At 36.7% G+C, this 24,822-nt stretch overlaps 1 protein-coding gene across 4 annotated transcripts; it reads right to left on the bottom strand.

The window, feature by feature from the left end:
* Positions 1 to 471: 471 nt before the first annotated feature.
* On the bottom strand, positions 472 to 22,720 carry Sec23 (transport protein Sec23). Of its 4 annotated transcripts, XM_045744791.2 has the most exons (19): positions 22,583 to 22,687; positions 20,549 to 20,602; positions 18,171 to 18,600; positions 15,756 to 15,935; positions 15,294 to 15,434; positions 13,528 to 13,683; positions 12,963 to 13,085; positions 11,016 to 11,210; positions 10,524 to 10,649; positions 9,459 to 9,607; positions 9,043 to 9,185; positions 8,476 to 8,731; positions 7,048 to 7,204; positions 6,569 to 6,720; positions 5,132 to 5,303; positions 4,795 to 4,950; positions 3,461 to 3,523; positions 3,151 to 3,177; positions 734 to 1,020 (listed from the first exon to the last, which is right to left on the bottom strand). In XM_045744791.2, exons 2-19 carry the CDS (start codon positions 20,563 to 20,565, stop codon positions 931 to 933), a joined length of 2,733 nt encoding a protein of 910 aa, XP_045600747.1. In that variant the 5' UTR covers positions 20,566 to 20,602; positions 22,583 to 22,687; the 3' UTR covers positions 734 to 930. The 4 variants fall into 4 exon arrangements, with proteins under 4 accessions (XP_045600749.1, XP_069173208.1, XP_045600747.1 ...); XM_045744793.2 differs by lacking the exon at positions 3,151 to 3,177 and having other exon boundaries at positions 472 to 1,020; positions 22,583 to 22,693; XM_045744792.2 differs by lacking the exon at positions 20,549 to 20,602 and having other exon boundaries at positions 22,583 to 22,720.
* Positions 22,721 to 24,822: the final 2,102 nt, after the last annotated feature.

Consider the following 24,822-nt stretch of genomic DNA (forward strand, 5'->3'; position numbering starts at 1 on the left):
TGCTAAATATCACCAAGAAAGCCAATACGAGAACAAAAACGCACAAGGCGAACGATTATATTTTGTTAAGCCTAACCTTACCTTCCTAGGTCTAATACACTTTATCTGATGCCTAATATAGTACAGTATTCTTATGCACTATACTAGGCCTAGGAATATTTAAGTTTTAGCTTAAATTTTTTTTGGACTAAAGCGAACAGTACATAATTCTACCATCTAATTGCTTAGTATATCAATCTTTGTACTATGGTGCAGTTACAAAAACTCTGCACAAAAAAAGAAAAAAATTTAACAGGAGAATGGGTTATATTATGAGAAGACAGCACCCATATAGGGGTGGCTATTGCAATACTTTTTATTGTGCTCTAAATATTAGAACTTTTGACACTATTCCATTATCTTTAACATTGTAATTTTTTCTGTTAAGAGATCCAACTCTGGGAATTTGTCACCTTTGAATAAAAAGTCATCTAACTGGAAATAAATTTTAATAATCACCAATTAAATAAATACAAGAAAATACTAAAGTGTGGAACATTTACCTAAAATCAGCAGATTTACCTACAACTTCAGAAAATGATTACCCTACTTTATATAAAAATATAACCAATTGTTTTAAGTCATAAATCTTGGTATGATAATATGTACATGCACACATTTGAAAACATTAAATTGGAAACCACAATAGAACCACCTTGGTCTTTACTTTTAATGTTTCTGATTAATAAAAACATTTCTTGAACAAGGAAATTTATTAAACTTTTATATAATATCATTTCACCGGCTCATTAGCTCTATTTACCAAATACCAGATAATATATTAAAACTCATAGAAAGTTACTCAAAACATTTTCTGAGCTAACCTTCGACAAAGAACATGATTAATTAATTTGTTCTAGATATAAAAAATAAACTTTAGGAAATTTTATTTCAAGCATTGGATGTAACTGCAAGTTTCTTAAGATGTTCCATGAAAACTTGCAAGCTGACATCATCTGTAAGAACTGGAGCTCCACCATCCTGCAAGATGTAGAAAACATTAGTAAACACTTGGTGCTAACATCTAGGAGGCTTAAATCATCATTGACAAAATTGATGTAGACAAATTAGTGCACAGATTTTAATTCGGTCGTAAAATTATAATGCCACGTCACTCAATATACAGCACGGTAAATTCATCTTCAGACATTTTGTTCAAAAAATAAATTGGGTAATGGCCAATCATTCCCCACTGGATACTACTTTCATGTCAAAAAGATTCAACATCTCATGTTCATTATTCCACACAAAAAAAATTAATATTTCACCATGTCAATAAAAACTACCAAAACAAAAATATTTAAACTTGTGATGCTAGAAATGATTCAAGATTTCTATTTCAATAAAAGAGGCTCTTGTCTCAGAGCTGTGCTCTAATTCACATTGCCATTCTTCTACGGTTTCTTAGTTGCTAAGTTGTCTTAAGTGTGAATAACTATAAAAAGCTTATTACGCTAATAATAAACATTTAGGCCACAGCAGAACATTTATATACCATGTAAGATGAAGATTTGCAATTAAGTGGGAGTAAGACTGCTTCAGATGTTAAGGTCTATAATAGTACATGTAGAAAAGGCACGATCACCTTTTCTGTATAAAATGTATACGATACTGTAGGAGGCACGGTCAAAGACCGGGCAGCAGAGACCTTGACCCTCAGAATCAACAAATAGAATCAAAGAGTAACAATTTCTGAGGAACATCAGGAAAGCAATAGTATTTGTTCTGATTTTCACAATGAGAAAAATCTACAAGGTAAATAATTATCAAAGTGTCACCAAGCCTGTATCTATGAAGTGCCGAATAACTAGGTTTCGGAACCGATGGTTTCTCGGTCTTTTAGTGTGTTACAACCGACACCTAAATGTCCTTTACGTATTCACTGTGGCACTACTGCTTCAGCCCTATAGCCTGTACCTTAGATGGTTCTGTACTGTATATTTACAGTAGAAACTTTAGGATTTGTTTCTTTTCTACAGCAAGAAAATTACATGCTCTTTCCAGTAGGACCATTAAAAAAATTAGTACCGGTAATTCACAATATAAAATATAGTCTTAATAAAGCAACATTATGCCTCAAGTATTCTGAAGTCATATTACTTATACTGTGCAATAATAACCACTAACACTTATTTTTTAGCATTTTGAATTTTACTTTGAAAGTTTTTGGTTTTCTAAAAGAAATTGAGACAAAATTGATAAATTCATTTTATATACCACAAGAAATCATCAAAATTGTTTTACAATACAATAGTGTCTAAAACATTATATCAAACGTTTAATGTAATGCAACACCCTATTCTAAATGGCCTCAGTAGCTCCCCCAGTGCACCGACTTTGGTACCACAGACAGGCAGAGGCCTCTAGACATGCATAGGCCTACCAAACACCAAGACCAGAAATTGTGTTTGTAGAGGCATGGGAATCAGATCCTCAAGACCAAGTAAAACCACCAAGAAAATAAAGCAGCAAAACTATATAACTTGTTGAAAGAAAGCAAAGTTGGAAATAAAGGAAGCGTTAATTTGCCCAATGTCAACCATAGCTGCCACTGCAGGAGGCAAGCCGCCTCTTATCAGGAGTCATTTGAAGCTGGACAATGCAAACTTGTACTAACTCTGACCCTTTTTTCTATATCACCTGCTGGGACAGGGTGTAGTTTGTCACCCTATATCTACTCAGGCTTCCTGCCTGCCTCTGGTCATAGAAAAATGTCACAGTACATAATATTGTCAGTTTTATAATTGAAAACAAGTAAACCTTTCCTCTCCCCTCCCATGAAATGAAAAATCTTTAAAACGAAATATCCAAACAAGAGACCAAGTTCAGTAACCATATTAAATCTAGAAAATGGATCAAAACTACAAAACCAGCATTTGCTGATGGAAGGTAATTTCAAACTGAACACAAACTAGTAGTTATCCATAATAAAACACTAGTCTACTAGTGCTAAAACTAAGTTTTAATAAACTTACAAACCATTATTATTACTGATAACCACCCACCACCATTAGCGAAGAAGAGTTAGATATACACAAAGTGCTGACTGAATATCAAGGTAGTGTTCAAACCTTCACCAAAATGTGACCAAACTAATAAATAAATAAATACCGTAGAATTGGGGTCTGGGATGGTTGACTGAAATGCCAAAAATTGGGATTTTAAAATTAATATTTCATAAAAGGGAAGTACTGTACTGCACTTAGAAACCCAACCAAATAATAAAGTTAAAATAATATATTAGAAACTCCACAAAACATTAATTACAAATGGTTATGTATATTCTAGCAAGTGATTACTGCCAAATATCAAACATACTAATACTTATTAAAATAATTTTTTTTAATTTCATACACTAAAACTAGGACATTTATTAAATCCAAAAACAAGGCCTTTAGCTTCAGTGCCAGAAATTACTTACCCCGCCATAAATTGCATTGTTGTGAGTTTGTGATGGATTCACTTTCGACAGCAGAAATCGTGCCTAAATGAAGAAATGCTTTACATTAGTAACAAATCTTTTTTAAAAGAAATATGAAAATGAAATTCTGTTTATGTAATAATATTGATACACAGAACTAACAAAAAATCTGTCTAGTTGCTCGAGCACTTGAAAACGGCAAACCACATGCAATTAGTATAAATATAATATATGACTAATATATAGACAAAGTACAGAATGCATGACAAATTACTAGCCAAGTTTTGGGGATATTATATATATATATTAAATTCAGCAAATGGAATAAACAGATCTAAGATTAATACAAAATGTTACTCAATTTCATTTACTTTCCCCTTACATTAATCATTAAAATTACTTCTAACTTTTATTTCTTTTCCATGTGGCAGGAAGGTACACAAGTTAAGGCAACATGGGAAACAAAAGATTACAAAAATGAAAGGAGTTAATCCTCTAGCCACTCCTACAGAGCCTTCCCAACTTGTCAACAGGGCTTCATACAACCACCATCACCATTAGCAACCATCACACCAGTATTTGCACTGTTCCAGACTCTGGAGTACTCTAATGAATTCTGGAGAGGGTTCGGGAGTAGTTCTACTCCCCGAGCCCGGGCTGGGACCAGGCTCAACCAAAACTGCCACACACATTCATTACAAGCAGCTTCCACTCCAGATAACCGCTACTTCTTGTGATCTCGCACAACACATGTTTCACTCCTTTACCATACCTGTCCATATTAATTCTCTCACTCCTGCCCTCAAAATCTCACTTTTATTACACAGCTCATCTTTTCTGTTCTGCATAACCATATTGTAGTATGCTCCCTATTCTTGTGACTGGCTTGAACACTCCCAACACCTGTAACATTATCCAACCTCATCCACTCCATCACATGTATTGCCAAAGTGCAGACTTCTAGCTACATTACTGTCTCCTTAACTGGGGCCTTCATTTTACCACTTTCCCCTTGTATACTTGTGATGTGTGGGATTAGAAGTACATCTTTTCAATCACAACATTTCCTGTCCATGCCATACTGTAAAATTACCTTAGTTCCACTGTAAACTATGACATTTATGTGCAAACTTTCATGTGGACAAGCACATGTGGCATATATAAACAAGTGGATGCACATACTGTACATGCACGTAATTGATATCAGAAAATAACATTAACACATTAGACTAATACAAACATTTGACAAAAAAAAATGTTAAATCTACAGCACATATTACACAATTAACTGCTTGATGCTAATTCCAAACCAACTTAAATATTTTATAACTTACCTGTGAGCCACCTTGTTCTGTCTCTACATATCTGGGAATAGGGAATCTGGTAGCTAGAATATCTTGAGCATCATCAATTGGGGACTGTAGTAGATCCTTGAAAGTTGCATATTCTTCTTGGTCTTGATAACCTTCCCGCTTCCATGCTGCCATTGTCTGGTAATACGTGCAGAACAATTTAAAGCTCAGTTTGCATTTATGCTCAAGAACAATTGAAATGCTGATAATATATATACATGTATGCATAAAAATAATGTGCAGTATACACACAATTAAAAACCACAAAGTACATTTTCTTTCATAAAAATTTAAAGCAGCAGCATTTCTAGTTACTCACCTCTCCCAAAAATATGAGAACGTGGAAAAAGGTGTCCAGTAACAAGATGCGGTCGGGCTGTATGGACGACGTATCCAACATGACTGCTTCAATCCCGTTGAATGAATAACTATACAAAACTGGCTGGATCATAGTGAGGCACTCGGTCACACTTTCACGATTTAACATACATCTGTAAACAGATTAATTTCAAAATTTAACCCCCATTGCTCCACCATGTAAAAATACTGTCAATTTAAATCATAAATTCTTATCACTGATTTCCTAATGTGTAGGATATTTTGACCTTTGCTAATATGTACAGTATTCTCTCAGTTTTGTAAATTTTATATTTTATTAATTTATAAATGAACTCCAAAGCCAAAAGGGTAAAGACACAGTAAAAATCACAAGGTAAAAACAAAAGGACTGGACAGTTATTGAATGGAAAGATGCATCCATGCATATTACATGATAAATCCTAACCAATGTCTTTCTGAGGTTCACATATGAAAGAGTAAAGGACAACAGTATACAAATAAAACTCATTATTCCGCAAAGGTTGGAACCCAAGGATCCGAGATGTAATTTTATGCATTAAATCTAGGACCTCTGTGTATCCAACTTGTGGACTACGCTGACTTTTTAAATTATTTAGAACTAGCAATAAATAATACTGAATGCATCCATTGTTTTGATTTTAAGCAGAAAACACCATGTGAGCTTCTACTTCGATTTTTTTCAGCAAATAATGCCAGATTAAGCCTGTGATACTGTAATTTAACTGTAATTTTCTTTAGTACACGTGCAGATTACATACCTTCATTGGCTGCTCACCACCTTCCCCAACTGCTTCTAAACACCTGACTAACAATTATTAGTATTTTTACCCATAAATGACAATGAATAATGAAAATATTAGTCTGGCAATTAATTACATAGTGCATATTACTGTACAAAAAGTAAACAGAAGTTACATATACACTAGGGAGCCGGTCGGCCGAGCGGACAGCATGCTGGACTTGTGATCCTGTGGTCCTGGGTTCGATCCCAGGCGCCGGCGAGAAACAATGGGCAGAGTTTCTTTCACCCTATGCCCCTATTACCTAGCAGTAAAATAGGTACCTGGGTGTTAGCCAGCTGTCACGGGCTGCTTCCTGGGGGTGGAGGCCTGGTCGAGGACCGGGCCGCGGGGACACTAAAGCCCCGAAATCACGTCAAGATAACATCTCAAGATCTCAAGATAGGAACAAATCTTCTTTTATGATCCACATTTTAGTTTAAAGCAATTAAATGTATTCTACTCTACACTCGTCAATATCCACCAGCGTGTACTAAAGAAAATTACATGGTGCAATTATAGTATCAAAGGCTGAGTCTGGCATTATCTGCTGAAAAAATAAACACACACAAATATACACACTGTGTGTACACAAAGTACACACTGCAAATAATTACCTGTAAAATGAAGTTTCATCTGGAGAGTTATTAAAGACCTGTAAGAACTGTGACCGTCTAAGATGGAACATAAATTGAGGATATAGACTGAAGTTCTCCTGGAATCTGTAGCTATTGGGATCATTAGGAGTAAACTCGCCAAACTTCTGACACTGAAAATCACAAGAGCATCATTAATGTTTGAAAATATAATTATGAATGTGAATTTAACTCTTCATAATCATGAAACATTTATTTTTATACTTCAAAAATTCTTGAAATATTATCTGGCTAGAACAATTAAATGAAAAGATTTATAGTACTGAACATCAAGTCATTGAAAAAACCTGAAACACTTTATCACAGTAGTTCATTAATATATAAACTTTCTGGTGCACAAAGACTTACTGAAATTTAAAGATACACAAAATTGTGTACATAAAATTACATTACAGTGCAATGAGAAAAACCTTCCTTTCCAACTTCATTGGATAACTTACCAAGCGAATCAACATTCTATCCACCCAGCGAAGTACATCAGTTCCATCTTGATCAGTTTCCGAGCGATGAACAGCTAAACGAGCCATTAGTACTGCAGCTGCTTCTTGGTCAAAGCCAAGGGCTATGAAGTGCTGGCCACTTTGAGGGTCTGCCCAACTAGAGAAATGCTGTTCTATAATATCAAATAACAAAGGACTTCCAATGGACAACCCTCATTAGATCTCATTATTCACACCTAAAAACTTCACTTTTCGAATATGCAATGCACTTCAACCCCTCGATTCTTTGCATTATATTTCAACTATCCATCTACTATATTCACATAATACTGGAGCAATATGCAGAGGATGAACACCTTAGTGATGTAAGTTATATTCTCTAAGTTAGGGAGAATATTAGTGCTTAACTTGAAATGACAAATAGAAAAGCAGGAGTTTTGGGAGGATGCTGCATTTAGCTGGGTAAATATTTTGCTGCAGTGGTGATTCTGCTGCTGCTTTTTATTTAATTTGATCATTACATTAGTGGATTCCCTACCCTTTGCCTTTTAAATTCTTATTTCTTCCCCGTTCCTCTTCATTTTCCTCTTTTCTGCCAGTACAGTATACATGTGTATATTTCATTAGTGAACTGCCCTGAAAAGTTACTTTGTGTAGTCCAGCCCAAAACTTCTCATTACAGCATTATATATTTTACTTCACTAGCTGCCTTGTCTGCCAAAACTGAGAATTTGGGTCGTCATTCTAGTCTGCCTCTCGAGTCTTGCATCTCCCTCTCATACACATTGGAGAGTATATAAATTTATTAAATGCCTGTTCTTTGAACTTTACAAGCTGCTTGATACTCACAGTCTTTAATACTACTGATTTAACCCTTTGGCTGCTACACTTCTGTTTCTATAATATACTTTTATCCGAATATAGTAGTGCTAGAAAGCAAGTTAAATTTTCTGTTTTTATTTACATATACCCAGTATATTAAGAAAAATATGCTGACTTTTTAGTGAAACCATTACAAAAATTTAGGAAGAAATAAAATGTCTCCTTTTAAATGGTTCCCAATAAGCTGTTTCTTGAACATTCCTAATGTACTTTACCAGTTGACTAGCTAGACCTAGTAAAATTTTACAGAACCTGCTAGACCTAGCAGAATTTTACAGAACCTGCTAATACACACTGACTGGCAAATGGTAACAAGCTTTATGTGGTGGTGAAGGAAATGACAGTCATTACTTAGAGCAATGTTGAAATGAAGGAGAAAACAGTACTAATTGACACTGGTAGGTACATCCAAACAAATGGTGATCACTGAACAAATGACCTATTATACTTCCCTTATGGTACTGATATGTTGGGAAACCAAGGTGAACTGGTTCTGCCACCTCCAAATAGTTGCACAAAATATGCGAAAAAAAATAAAGTACTTACTTTCTAGCAACGGTGGTAACTCTGCATCTTGTTTGGCCAGATGGGTGTTGATATCTGGTGATGAACTGTACATGGCCTCTCCCACCAGGAATATCTGACCCTTGCTGATTGGCAATTTCAAAAAATATAGATACTGTAGTATTAGGGTTCAAGCCACAAAGCTTCCATTTGGTCGTATTACCAATTCCAATCTCCATTTCGGCAACATTTGGGCCTTTCTCATTGGCTGACACACACGCACCCAAGGCTCCAGCAACTGTGAAAGATGACGTTTATATCATGCCATACAACCATGCAGCTTATCCCATCTAAATATAACAGCGCATAAATCCTTAAATTCAACATGTACCTCCAATAAGAAGTTACAATACTGTAAAAAACGAACAAGTCCAACATGATCCAATGTTTATAAAAACAGAATATAACACTTTGTAGTTAAATGTTCCTGAAGTAGCATACATTTAATAGTGTTCTTCTGTTTAGTGTCCTCCATAACACGTCCGCTTTACTTTAGAGACTTTAAATATTCAACAACGTGTTTACAGAATACCAACAAAATATACTAACTCTTGAGTTCTCGGGAAGTTTTGACTTCTAGTGTAGCATTGAAAGCCATTTCCAAATTGCCCTTTTCATCACGGGCAAACACACGCTGGAATGTTGTCCTGAACAGTGATGAGTTGAATGAATCTCCAAGAACCATGTGGCCACTGGAAAGGAAAAATTGTTTACCGAGATCTATGTTTTAAACATTATATGATATTAACAATGTAAAAATACAAAAATAGTTTTATAAGCCTCAACATATTTTTGAATACAACTCTTATATAATCATGTAATATAATAATTATTTTAGTTTCAAGCCAAAACAAGAGGAATTTGCATACCATGCAGATTAGCCATAGAGGGTATGGAAATATTTCCAAATTTTATGCATTTAAATCTGTAAAACACTTTTTTTTAAGAGAATCTATGTGACTTACCCTGTGTAGTTAGTACAGTACTTCATTTCGTGCAATCCCACTTGGTCCAGGGCACAGGCATACAAATCCACGACGTGACCATTATCAGATACTCTCTTGGCAAGTGTTTCATAGAACTTAATGGCTTTCTTCATATATTGACAGCTATCCTGTAAATCAGAGATATTATTGAATAGTTGTTAATGTTCGTCATTTGAGAAATCTATAACAAAAGCAATTTTACATTCATTTACACCCATACTACATCCAAACCACTTTATGCTAGTAATTGCTCAACAAAAATTAACCAGTACTATAGGACTAATTCCAGTTGCAGACAACATACTGAATACTTGGTCAAAATTATTAATTAATTAAATTATTGAATTATTTGTATAACTATTGCATAAATCCTCAAGACCCTAAACTGCAATATTAGCCAAAACCTTCAAGTTCAGCTAGTTTTGTAACAACCCATCGCAATCACAAGAAACAATTGTGTGCAAAGATTGTGCAAAGATTGTGTTAAAAATCTGGCTGAAAAAATAACTCAATCCACGCATGAAAATGACCTTTCAGTCAGTTTAGGACCCTTATTAACACTTTACAAGGGACCAGGACAGACTAAAATGTCATTTATTAAATAATTAGGTGTTGGAACATGCAAATGGGCCTAATAGACGAGTAACTTGTCAAACAATGCTAATATTAAATTTATTTAAAAAGTTATATCAAAAAGCACTATTAGCTTCCTATAAATGTTTTATAATTGTTTCCTCACTATATTGGTAGTTTTATAACAACAGTGTAAAAGCCAGGTGGGTAAACACGAAGCTCGTGTTCTACTGCACTCCAGTGTATTTAGAAATTATGTAAATTTTGAATATCAACACTTTGTGCAGCTAGAGAAATCAATATACAACAAATTATTTAACACCAGTAAATGTTACAGGTGGAAAGATGACTACTAGCACATAATTCAACCTCTCCTCAATAAACAAGGCATGGCACAAGATGCAAATACTGCAATTCTCATTATTAAATTTTATCTTGTAAAAGATAGAAGAATGAACAAAACTGAAATACCTTTTCAATATCATGATGAGATCTAATAGGCTTACGCAGGTCGTCGTCCACAACCATTCCAGGGCCATAGGAACAGGCACCACCAAGGAATGTTAAAATTCGGGCACCGGTATTTGGGTAACATGCCTGAGGAATAAAATTTTAAAACACTAGTAAAGTAATACATTAATATCGTTACCGTATAACTAGTAGGGTAAGACTTGACACGAGGAAAATTCCGAGCATGCAAACAGGAGTCAGAGGAATTTACTCCACTACAGACATAAATAAAATGGTCCTCACACCTACTTTGTTGAAAGTCACACACAGTACAAGATAATCATGATAATGTGGCATTAAGTTACTCTATCACCATTTCTAGTTTTGGAAATTCTAATGTTCCTGCCAAATAAGGAGCCAATCAGAGATATTGTTGAGAAATCAAATTTTGATGCATTGTATAAATTCAAGAAGTGCACACAGTACTCTAATATCTACAATTTTAAACCTTACCTCCAGTAATCCAATAGCAATTGACAATGCCGCTCCCGAGGCTCGCAGAGGACGTTTGCCTGTCATGACTGGCCAGGGATCACGACGTAGATCAGCCAGAATATCTTGTAACATTATCTCACATTCTTGAACTGGTTGTAGGAACCTGTTATTCATTTGACCTGGCTGTGGTGCAGGTGCAGCTTGGCCTGGCATCTACAACATCCACAGAATTACAATAAATTGACATCAATACTTTATTAAACATGTAACAATTAGACACCCAACCTACACCTCTAAAAATTGATAAAGTGATGACATTTCAGTCTATCCTGAACATTATCACATCGTGTAGTGTGTTTTACACAGTCAATATACAAGGTGAAAAGTCAAGATGGTAAGAAGTATACCATAAGAGTTAACAAAAAGAAAACTGATGGCCTATGGGTGAAGAGAGAGATGAATAACATTCAGTCATGTTATTGTGACTTACTGTCTGCATACAACACAAATCACCAGATGGAAAACTGAACAAAGAAGCACAGGAAAAGTGAATTGGTTACATTCAAAACTGAATAACTTAGCATTCCTAGGTACTACAGCTACAGTACCCAACAGGAGTACTGTAGCTGTAGTACCTAGCTGTAGTACCAGGCTACGGGGGGCCTCGTAGCCTGGTGGATAGCGCGCAGGACTCTTAATTCTGTGGCGCGGGTTCGATTCCCGCACGAGGCAGAAACAAATGGGCAAAGTTTCTTTCACCCTGAATGCCCCTGTTACCTAGCAGTAAATAGGTACCTGGGAGTTAGTCAGCTGTCACGGGCTGCTTCCTGGGGGTGGAGGCCTGGTCGAGGACCGGGCCGCGGGGACACTAAAAAGCCCCGAAATCATCTCAAGATAACCTCATGATAACATCTTTTGAAACCGAGCAAAATGCAGTACAACGTTTATGTGTGGCTCGAATAAAGAATAACCTTAACAAAAAATTCCTGCAAATTACCTGGAGCATACCTTGAGAGGGTTTCAGGAGTTGTTCTACTCCCGAGCCTGGCCTGGGGCCATTCAAAATTATACTGTATTTAAAAACAATCAGTAAAGTAAGCCCTCTAAAACACATCATTCCTGATTTAGTCTAGGTTCACGTGATATCAGTACAGGTATTTATGAAAAATTACTCAAATTTTAGCCATTTATCACCAAATTTACTGAATTTTTAATTTTAAACTTGGATAATTGTTTTAATTATGCTTAATGGGTTTCCCACAGTACCAACTACTTCTCTAAGTTGTGCTCTCGATGAAAAACCACTCCAAACAATACTAAAAGTAGTTATCCCACAAATTTTTCAAACACTATGGAAGAAGTTTACAGAGTATATTTTAAATTTCAACCCATCATATGATAGATATCTACCAGAAGACCCTGACTGAGGAGAGATTTTTTCCCCCTCATCCTGCATACTATCCAGACAGACAAGCAGTAAACCTTCCTTAGAAATATACTACTAAACTTGGAAGTGTTTACACTTTTCCATCATGCCCACCCACATGTTACTGTTAAACAATTCTGTTGACTTGAAGGATTTCTGCCAATTTTTGTATTTGAGACCATAATTGAATAAGACTGATGTCTAACATCATTATTAGTCAAAATGATGTGTACAGAAAGAGGTAAACAATAACATCAATAACTGCTGGTCAATTCAACTTTAGATAAATATCCCAATTTCAATCTTAATACAGCATATCAAATTATACCTTTCAATAAATTAAAATTATATAAAAAAATTATATGGGTAATAATTAGATGACAAGTAATAACTTTGTAAATTAATACATAATAATGAAACCTATTATATTGTAGCTATTTTTATTATGTAGTTAATGACAATGCTACTCACACCTGATATCTTTAAAAGCAAGTTTTTTTTTCCCAGTTTTATGCACTAACATTTTTACCTAAACTTACCTGAGTCTGTGTTGCAGTCTTAAGTCCAACACCCAAATACTCTTGAACTGTTTTTGCAGTCTGATCTTTTCCTCCAGGGAAAACATACTGCTTCCTCATCACTTCATTTGCCAGAACATGAACCTGTAACACCAAGAGACTGGTAATGGCAACTCTTACAGTTTTCCAACTCTCACACAATTAAAATATGGTACAACTAATTTGGAACTTCCACCTTATTTTGTTAATTCATTTACAATTGGACCCGATAACAAATTTCACTAGAGCAAAAATTTAATTTTCTTCACAAAATTTAGGAGCTGGAACCAAGCACATCCTATGGAAAGATGGTGATCATTTGATTTGTTCCAATAGTATAATGAGCATAATTCTGCTCTCAAAAGACGAGAACTATTCCCAACAACACGATTTAGTTTAATCAGATACAAGATAAATGATCCACCATATGTATGTATATATACAAGTACAGAATTCTACATTAAAGCTGCCTTATGTGGGCCAATAGGCCTTCTGCAGTTTCCTCTGTTATGTCAAGTTCTCAAGTGCAATGATCACATCAACCTACATGGACATGGCGGCCGAAGGTGATAAGTCCAACAAGGGCGCTGGCTGGCATCAGGGAGAGAGACATGGTGATGGACTCCTTCAGTGCATTAAGTTCTTCCTCATCAACACACGTGTCCACAACAAATAAGAAGATTGGGGGCATATTCTGCTGCCTCTGAGGAATGTTAAAAATTTATTGAGAATTAAATTATTGAAGAGAAATAATTCCTACTCAAATGCTGCTGCACTTATTTCATGAATAGTACCGGTAATATTCAGTACTGTTCATGAAAAACTATTACAGTAATGGTGATATTCAGAATGTGATAACCTTTAACTCTTGAGGCAATTGCCATTGTAATTATTATTTACTGTATATATATTACCACCACCTTATTTCTTACATGATCAAAACCTTTATATTTCAGTGCACCGTGGATAAAATTACCTTAAATCAATTAATGTTTACTCAATGGAGTTCAAGATATATGGGTATGGTAATCTGTTTAGTAAATTCCAATAACTTACTATTAACACTTTCGCGCTCCGTGGAAACTCGCGGTTGACAGGGGGTAGGTAGCCCCTCCGTGCGGGTAAGCGCGCGGTGACACCCAAATGTGTATACTCGTTCCAGTTTTCTCACCTTAATTCTCGCGCTACGTCGCTCGTTTTGGTATCATTGTGTTCGCAATTAAATTCCCTACAGATGTGTATGAATAAAATGTACAAAAGGCTGGAGTGCCTCCCCGCAGAAAAGCCTAAAGTTACCCGTGAACGAGCACCATTTTGTACATTGCAACCTAATGGTCAACTCGTTCAATTTGATAACATCAAATTTCCTGCTACGTCGCTCGTTTTGGTATCAAATTGTTCGCAATAAAAAGGCGAGTATTTTAAAACTAGTCCCAGAATAATAGAGCAATAACTGGATTTTTAACAAATATTTTAATTCTGGACGCTCATCATCACAAATTTATTTATATCTTTCCAGTGTTCTGACATAAATATTTGTGTTACATCTTTCATTTTGGTATCAAATTGTTCGCAATAAAACGGCGCGCATTTTAAAACTAGTCCCAAGATAATAGGACAATAAATATAATTTTAACAATTATTTTAATATTCGGACCATAGGCCTATTTATAATATTTCAAGTGTTTGGACATCAAGTTTCATGTTATATCTTTGATTTTGGTATCAAATTGTGTGCAATCTAAAGGCGCTTATTTTAAAACCACTACCAGATTGATCTGATAAAATTTAAATTTTTTAAAAATATTTTAATGAGTGACTCAGTATTGCGTCGTTGGAACACATTCAGTAGAAAAATGAGTGACGAGATAATCAGTCTGTGGAACCTCAAAGTGTTAATATAAACAGTAGGACTAGCACCAATTAGCCCTGGCTACTTGTGGAAGTAAATAGAGTAGTCTGGCTCTCAGATGGCAGTAAAACCTTGTTGTTGCCAATTTTCCCCATCATCTAAATATTTAATTTCAGCAACTCTCTCCCATTATTTTTTTTTCTACAATTACTTAATATTACTCAATTGCCACTTTGTATTCCTTACTTTAAACTTTAATATCTATATATTCTTTTCCAACATTCTTGCTCTACATACAGTATACATTTGTCAAAATTTCATATGTCCACTTCCATAGTACCTGTTAACTACACATACTAAATGATGTGGCCTCATACACAGTGCTTTACACACAAACATTTTGTTACTAGTACTGTATTTGTAGCATATTTTCAGGAGTGAAATTGCACAAAGTAACTAACCATGATAGTATACTCAATGGTAGAATAAGAAGGGAATAGTTCTGCAGGCTGGCTTTGTTCACTAATGGAAGCATAGCTGCTGGGGAAGGGGTTACGCTGGAAGCAGAAGCAGCATACCCACATCTTCGACCTGAAATCCACCTGAAAGAGAAGGTATGCCAATCAAATGAATCAAGTACAGTAGTCATCACTTACACTTATAAACAATGTATGATACAAACACAAAATGCACCACCAGGAAGATTAAATTAGATTAACAAAAAAGAAAGCTGTAAAGCTGAAAGAATTTTCAGCTTTACAGCTTTTGAATGTTTGATTCAAACATGATTCAAACAAATTATTGAAAACGTTCAACATTTTGAATTGAATGTTTTTTTTTTCCAAAACAAAATGAATTAATACCCAACAACCCACACGATGTTAATATTATTGTGCTAGAATTAAATACAAATATTTTCTAACCTGACAAAGAGGGTTCAAGATAGCTCCACACTGCATCTGCGTACACTTGAGTGGTTCATAGCAGATTGGAGGCAAATCATCACGCTTTTTCAATGGAGTGTATGTGCAAGCCACAGGCACTACCATACGAGTTGCTTCAATTCGACTGGATGGCCAAACGTTCCACGAAAAACGAACACCCTGTAAAGAAAATTTTTTGAAAGTGCCATATTTTTTTTAATAAATTGCTATAAACAAATTAGCAAATTATAACAATGTAATTTATGATTTTAAGTACAGTACATAGTTAAAATTTCTGACAGGCTTATTTCAGGCTATAGTGAAATAGGTAACGTATCAACAAATGGACACACTTCATTAGTGCACATTATGCTCAAGTTTCATTAAATCTAATAAAGCACAGAATATACAAACTAAAATGCACTCCTACTTGAAGGCTATATGTATCATCTTTGCTGACAAGGGAGGTACAGGAATTTGAAGACCTACCCAAAAGCATCTATACAAGTTTCATTTACATAATGCTACATGGAGAAATTTAAATATAAAACCCTCCCAAGCAATCAATGCCAAATTTGTGTGTGAAATGCTGAAAAGACAATATGCCTGTGAATCTAGCCTTTGATACTGTTCCCCATCAATGACAATTACTGTATGCAGTACTAGATTGAGGGAAAAAAACAATACCTGGGAAGGTAGTTATTTAGATAATGAAGAACCAGACAACTAACAATCATTATGAGAGGAAATACTAGAATAGACAGTGGCAGCGAACTAGGTCCCAAGGAGGTTCGTTCTTGTGTCAATGTTTGCAGAAAGTGCAAAACTGACAAGATAGATAAGGACCGAGGAGACTGGGGACTGCTGCAACAAACTGAGATTGGAAACAAATGGAATTTAGAATCCATTCATATCTAAAATAAAGTGAGATTGAGGACTACAGACCAGAGACCAGAAGGGTATTACAATACTGCGGCATGGGGGTCTACCACTGCAAACCACCTTAAGCCCATCATCACACAGCAAAAATCTGCTATCAGAATAATAACTAACTCTGCTTTCAGACAACACTCAGCTCCCTTGTTTAAATCTCTAAACTTGCTAAATATTAACTCCCTCCACACATTCTCTTGTGTCAACTACATTTACAAAACCCTGTTCTTAAATGCAAACCATGCTCTGAAACTCTCCCTGGACAGATGTAATAGGACCCATTATCACCACACCAGAAATAAATATCTCTTTGATATCCCCAGGGTCAAACTTAATCTGTGTAAACACTCTATGCAAATTAAGGGACCTAGTCTATGGAACTCACTCCCTAGTGAATTGAAAAACTGTAAAACTTTTGCCTTATTTAAAAGCAAAACCAAAAAGTACCTAACTTCATCTATTTAGTTTCCTACACTGAGCTTTAAATTTGCTCTGTACCTAGTGGTACCCAATCTCCTAATTTTTATGTAATATCAAACAACCTTATCATTGTGTTCATTGCTGTCTTCTTTTATGTGCTAGCCATATGCTGTATTGTGACTACCAATTTTTGTCAACTACCATTCAAGCTGTCATTGCAATCAATCTTATATTGTTTCTGCTGTATTGTGCCTACCAATTTGTTGTCAACTACCATTTTAAGCTGTCATTGCAATCAATCATAGCTACCTATGTGCTTTAATATACTGTACCTATAATTTTCTCTCATCTTTTTTTTTTCATTCCATGTAATCTTTTATCATTTTTTTGTCTATAAATTTTGCAAGTATTTACCTCCTTAAAATTTTCTTAGATTAAGGACCTGCCCGAAACGCTGCGCGTGCTAGTGGCTTTACAAGACTGTAATTACCATAATTGTATCCTCACATTCCTTATGTACATTCTTGTATATGCATAAATAAATAAATAAATACTGTATAAGAGACATCCAGATGAAACTAAATGAGAGTTTAGGTGTGGATGTAACAAGATATAATTTATGTAACGTGCAACAGCAATTCATTCATAACACTACACTAAGTTAAAATAGTCCTATATTGCACAGTACAGACAGGTAAACACATACAGATGCACAATGAAATCTCGGTAACATGATGTACCTGAGAAAGTATCGACACAATGTGATGAGGCCAAACTCATTCCTGGACTACTCCGACATGCACACATTACCCTTTGAACTATGAAGAGCTTTTAAGTACCTCAAACACTGAATGGTGCCTTCCAAACTCTAAGCAAGTCTAGTAGAACTCTGGTTTTGATACTTTTAAATACATCATTGTTCAGTGGGTACTGTGTGGGTGCTTGAGAAGTCCAGGGACAAGAGTGCGATCACATCACATTGCCTCTATTTTCTCAAGACGTTCAAACAGGAATAGTCATTTTGAACAGAATGAATGAGGAAGTACAGTATTGACAATTTACCTCTTTGTTTTCCTGGGTTTCAATAAATTCTTGGAATGATGCTTGCTGCTGTTGCTGCTGCTGCTGCTGTTGTGGTTGCTGCCCTCCATATTGTTCCGGCTGATATTGTTGCTGCTGAGGCTGATATCCTTGCTGAGGTTGTGGTTGATAGCCATGTTGGGGCTCTGACTGGTAACCTTGTTGCTGATAAGCTGGTTGTGCCTGTTGCTGTGCCTGTTGCTGTGGTTGTTGCTGTGCCTGTTGCTGATAGGCTTGCTGTGGCTGTTGTTGATAAGCTTGCTGTGGTTGTTGCTGATATGCTTGCTGTGGCTGTTGCTGATATGCTTGCTGTGCCTGTGGCTGATATCCATGTTGTTGATAATTATCTTGGTTTGGCTGCTGATACTGCTGACCAGCAGCTGCCACAGCTTGTTGTTGATACCCATACATCCTGTTGAATTAATTGCACAAGTTATATATAAAACACAATTAAAAAAATTTCTGCATCCCAAATATTTCTCTGAACATGTTACACCTAGGATAAGCAGAGGAACTGGGGAAACAGCACATGCATTTAGTCACCTGCCGAAGTGTCACACTTGCACGGTGGGAGTGCCATATTTTGAAAATATAGTGTGTAGCAAAGACTTTCAGTTTGTATATTATTGTTAGACATTTCTAGAGCAGCTTTTTCTGAACTTTATGCATATACTGTAGCACTTGTATGAGGATAACTAAGTCGTCAAAGATGGCCAACCCTCCATCCTAATTCTCCTGATCTCCTAATTCATAAAAATGAATTAGGAGAAATGAACCTTGAAACAAGAAAACGGAGGATAGACAACAAAGGACAAACAAAGCATCAGTAACCAAGAGACTAATTTTTATCCCAAAAATTAAGGAGTCTGAAGTTGAATGATAGGTCTTGTTTATGACATGGCATGTAATTCACCCACATGATCTTCAGAAGCAAATGCAAACAAAAATAATTGCCTTTAAGCATCCTCCAAAGGAGACATGAAGGGCCATAGACACATGAAGGCCATAATATAAAGCTGAAGGAGCAAGAGCTGGCTGCAGAAGGCTTCGTTCTCGACACTTGGGGATCTTGCGTTTGGTTCTGCGGCACGACCAAAAGAAAAATCTTTTTCTTCTGCCTCTGTTCGCCTAGCAATAAATATGCAACCCCAAAGCTGTGGGGTTGCATCCTGGAGAGGGTTGGTAATTAGACTTTGGGGAGGGGGAAAGAAGACCTTGATGCACCAGCCAGCATAACAAAATGGGAAATACTGTCCAGTAGTCACATCTACCACAAAAGCTAGCTAGAAAAGCCTGCCAATGCTGAGCAGAAATTGATGATCGAATAGGACATAATCTGCTCTCCACGTACATCCAAGAGAATAAACAGCAACTAAAACAAAATGGAGGAAACAGACGCCAGTGAAAATCATACTGGCTTGGCATTTTATCCTGATAACCTTACCTTGCCTATCATACAAGTGTTTTAACCAGTTTATTAATACACAGTACAATTCTAGGCCTAAAAATATTATCCATGCCTAATGAGTATACCAAGCCCCATTGAATCCCACTGGCCTGGATAATTAATATGACTATACTGTACTAGTACAATAGATACAGTATATTTGACAAATGTTAAATGCCGAATTTTTCTTCATTGTTTTTAATGGTACTGTTTAATGGCAGCAAACAACACACAGTCTGACAATGTTTCTTTTCCTGGCATTCATTAGTGTTCCTGGTTCCAGTGTGCAACAAGCATTACATATGTTCTTGACAATGGGCACAATTGTTTGCAAAACCTCACCGCCATGTTTCAGGATATTTTACCTATGTGTACTGTTAACTTTTACAGGACGTAGTGCGCATCCCTGCTGTGGTAACGATGTTGCTAATTCTGCTTCCTATGTGTTTTAATTGAAGTATGTCTTGTGCACAATTCTCATACAAAATATACTTTATTTTATGTTGGTTATGTTTTGTGTAGCTCTGTCTTGTCAAGAGAACAAGTCTTCACTCAGGTTGTTAGTGTCACTGTTAATGATCTTCATTGCTCGCTCCCAGCATTCCCTAATGACCCGTGTATAAACCTCACCATACATGGAATTACTGTACAGTACAGTACGGTATAGGCATTTAATTATTTTTTAATTTAAAGCACTGAATTCTGCATAAACTTTACTTTATTTTTAATAAAATTTTAGTTAAAATTAAAGAATAAAATATTTTATTTAATAATTATTTTTAATAAAAATTAATACAATTTTAATTTTTAAAATTAAAATATATTTTTGTAATAAAAAATTATAATTTATTTTTAATAAAATTATAAAATTTAATATTTTCATTGTAGCCATGACAACCTGTGATTTACTTACATGGCTCCAGATGACATTCAACTGAATTCCTAGTAGTTTTGCTTTATCCACTTGCTGAAAAAAAATTGACCTATTTATCTAGTTTCTTGAAACATACGTTGTCATTAAATATTTTGTACAGTCACATGAAAACAAGATAAAGAACTTCAACATTTGTTATCTAATGAAGTCTAGAATAATGTCAAAGAGGTATGGAGCAATAAAGGTCTAATTTGGTAAAACAATGCTCGATCCAATTTTAAAATGCGAGAATTCAAATTTAGGCCCACCTATTTAAAGTGGGCCTAGGTTCCAAAAGTACTGAATGGTGCTACTGGCTGGTGAACTCGAGTGAGAGGTGTTTGTGGCAGAGGTCAGCCAGTCTCTTGAGAGCGTGATACATTAACCTCCCACTTGTGACATCCAGTATTTGGAATAACATCATGAATGCAGATGAATTCTTGGCCTCAAGCCTCGGGTTCATTTTAAGCGTTCCCAACGGAACCCTCTTAAGACATCCCAGGTTCTACGTCTGGCCTTAATGGACCTTTGGAGCACAGAGCTAATACCTCTTCTACAGCCTATTCACCTGGCATTAATTGGTGCTACTGCCACACCAAACCCATCAGCGAGAAATCGGGATCACCGTATTCCAGCGATACACTGCTGCGGACTGGGCAGACCAGGCTAACAACCCATCTCCACAGCCCGAGTCTTCTGGACTCTCTAGACTGCCAGCGGTGGTGACATCAAAAGGGAAATAGTGGAACATTTCCCGCTTTAATGTCCATGGTTTCACTAAAACCAGTTTTGCATTCAAAATTAACGTCTTACATTTTACTGCGACAAATATTAAATTTCTTGCAAGCCTCCACACAGCTGTGAAGGTCAAGCAGTTTGTCCCATAGGGTACCCTTGTGGTTCACAGAGATAATACATTTAAGGCTGGAATGAGAGGGAACATACAACCCTCTCCTCTAACTGCCTCTAATCCTCGAGAATGTAGTGATGCAGTGACCATCTTAATCAGGAAGAATGCTCACCCACCACAATTCACACAGCGGCAGTACGGGTCATTCACCACAAGCCACACCGAGCACGACCAGGCTGCGAGCAGCCGCGTCCAACAGCCTGGTTGATCAGTCCGGCAACCAGGAGGCCTAGTCGACGACCGGGCCACGGGGACGCTAAGCCTCGGAAGCACCTCAAGGTAACCTCAAGGTAGGTAAGGAGCATGTCCTAATGTTCCTTTCAAGAACAGCTATCTAAAGACATACATAAACGATGATAGAAAAACACCCCCCCCCCCCTCAAAAAATGAACAAATTCTGGACCTGTACCAAAATAACTCAAACTTCAGAGAAATGGTCTTGTATAGTTAAATTATTTATCACCATAATTCTTAAATCACACAATTCTCAAGCTTTGCCAAGGCGGCTCAGGAAACAACTGCATTTACACCATTGGTGACATAGTAAGCAGCATACCACATACAGCCTGAAAATGCATTTTTTTGGATACAACACATTATGTAGATTGAACATAAGAACAAATGTAACTGCAGAAGGCCTATTGGCCCATACGAGGCAGCTCCTATTCATAACCACCCAATCCCACTCATATACATGTCCAACCCACGCTTGAAACACAGCTATATATATATACAATATATACTGGAACAACCAAAGCGGGGTTCTAGTACTAAAGTGGCATCATTTATTATTTAATTTGGTAGGCTAGTGGCACCCTTTAGACCCAAATGGCCCTGAAGAAACTGGCCCTGGGGAAGACAGGTCCCATGGGCTTGGTCCCAGGGATCTAGTACAGCTGCTTACCTACCAGTGCCAACGGGGCCATGAGGGGCTCACAGTGCCCCGCCTAACAGCCTTGCTGAGCCTACTAGGTTAGAATTTACCCAAGATAGGCCTGATAGGCACACTGATGGCCCAGCTGGTCCCAACTAGAACACTCTAGCCTTGGCCACAGCCCACTTATCCAGTTAATAATTCTCCTAAGCTCATTGACGAAATGTAGGCAGACTCGCTAGTCACATACTTGTGTCTAGGTGTTAAGGGTGGATAAGGAAGAGTGCTGGTCCGTCCTGCAAGGAGCCGCGACCTTCACGGCACAAGTTCCACGTCGCTACTGATGATGGGTGCCACAGTGTTGCCACATCCTAATTGCTAAAAGTAGCGAGCTGACAGTCTAAAAGTAGCGAATTTTGTAATAACATGAGCCCAATATTTTGTTTAGCGACTGAAATTTTAGCCAAATATCCCCAGTTTGCTAACTGTAGGTAGTAACTGAGTGATTGTAGCCTATCCACCGCTGCCCACTGGATGGGGGGCGGTGTGCAGGACAAACATATAAATTTTGACACTAGCTCTCCACATATGTCAGTTGCTTAATTTAGAAACTGTACTTGAGGTCGATCTCGAACCTATTGTTGATGTGACGACTTATATTGAATTTTGTAACTAGCTTATCAAGATTGTAACTTGCTTAGCTAAATGAATTGTGGGGTTCAGTCCCTGAGCCCATTATGTGCCTCTGTAACCCTTTCCACTACCGCCCACAAGATGGGTATGGGGTGCATAAAAAAAGAACTAAACTAAAAAAAAAAACTGAGGAGGCTAGCAGATGCTTAGGTTTTCATTACTGAGGAGGCTAGCAGATGCTTAGGTTTTCATTACTGAGGAGGCTAGCAGATGCTTAGGTTTTCATTACTGAGGAGGCTAGCAGATGCTTAGGTTTTCATTACTGAGGAGGCTAGCAGATGCTTAGGTTTTCATTACTGAGGAGGCTAGCAGATGCTTAGGTTTTCATTACTGAGGAGGCTAGCAGATGCTTAGGTTTTCATTACTGAGATGCTTAGCAGATGATTCATTACTGAGGAGGCTAGCAGATGCTTAGGTTTTCATTACTGAGAAGGCTAGCAGATGCTTAGGTTTTCATTACTGAGGAGGCTAGCAGATGCTTAGGTTTTCATTACTGAGGAGGCTAGCAGATGCTTAGGTTTTCATTACTGAGGAGGCTAGCAGATGCTTAGGTTTTCATTACTGAGGAGGCTAGCAGATACTTAGGTTTTCATTACTGAGAAGGCTAGCAGATGCTTAGGTTTTCATTACTGAGGAGGCTAGCAGATGCTTAGGTTTTCATTACTGAGAAGGCTAGCAGATGACTTAGGTTTTCATTACTGAGGAAGCTAGCAGATGCTTAAGTTTTCATTACTGAGGAGGCTAGCAGATGCTTAGGTTTTCATTACTGAGAAGGCTAGCAGATGCTTAGGTTTTCATTACTGAGGAGGCTAGCAGATGCTTAGGTTTTCATTACTGAGAAGGCTAGCAGATGACTTAGGTTTTCATTACTGAGGAGGCTAGCAGATGACTTAGGTTTTCATTACTGAGAAGGCTAGCAGATGACTTAGGTTTTCATTATTGAGGAGGCAGGCAGATGCTTAGGTTTTCATTACTGAGGAGGCTAGCAGATGCTTAGGTTTTCATTACTGAGGAGGCTAGCAGATGCTTAGGTTTTCATTACTGAGAAGGCTAGCAGATGCTTAGGTTTTCATTACTGAGGAGGCTAGCAGATGCTTAAGTTTTCATTACTGAGGAGGCTAGCAGATGCTTAGGTTTTCATTACTGAGAAGGCTAGCAGATGACTTAGGTTTTCATTACTGAGAAGGCTAGCAGATGCTTAGGTTTTCATTACTGAGGAGGCTAGCAGATGCTTAGGTTTTCATTACTGAGAAGGCTAGCAGATGCTTAGGTTTTCATTACTGAGGAGGCTAGCAGATGCTTAGGTTTTCATTACTGAGGAGGCTAGCAGATGCTTAGGTTTTCATTACTGAGAAGGCTAGCAGATGACTTAGGTTTTCATTATTGAGGAGGCTAGCAGATGCTTAGGTTTTCATTATTGAGGAAGCTATGTATAACTTTCCCCCCACTCTGTGAGCGTTTTCTTCCAACCGCAGAAAATATAATTCTGCGGTTGGAAGAAAACGCTCACTGAGTGGGGGACTTGTTTATTTTATAATAATAATAATAATTAATTATTTAAAACAAATAATTAATTAATAAGTCATAATTAATGATTTAATTGATAATCCTTAAATGAAGAAGCATAGTAGCTCATTATAACGAATAAATAGATGATTAAAGTGGAATTAATTATGGTGACTAATAATTAGTGAATAACCATAAATTATTATACAGAAATAACATTAATGGATAGCCGTTATAATGATTAAATCAAATACAATGAAGAGAGATCTCTAAATGAAAGTTGCAAGATTG

The sequence above is a fragment of the Procambarus clarkii genome, chromosome 8 (genome assembly GCF_040958095.1).
Source record: "Procambarus clarkii isolate CNS0578487 chromosome 8, FALCON_Pclarkii_2.0, whole genome shotgun sequence".
In the NCBI taxonomy this organism is placed as follows: Eukaryota; Metazoa; Arthropoda; class Malacostraca; order Decapoda; family Cambaridae; genus Procambarus; species Procambarus clarkii.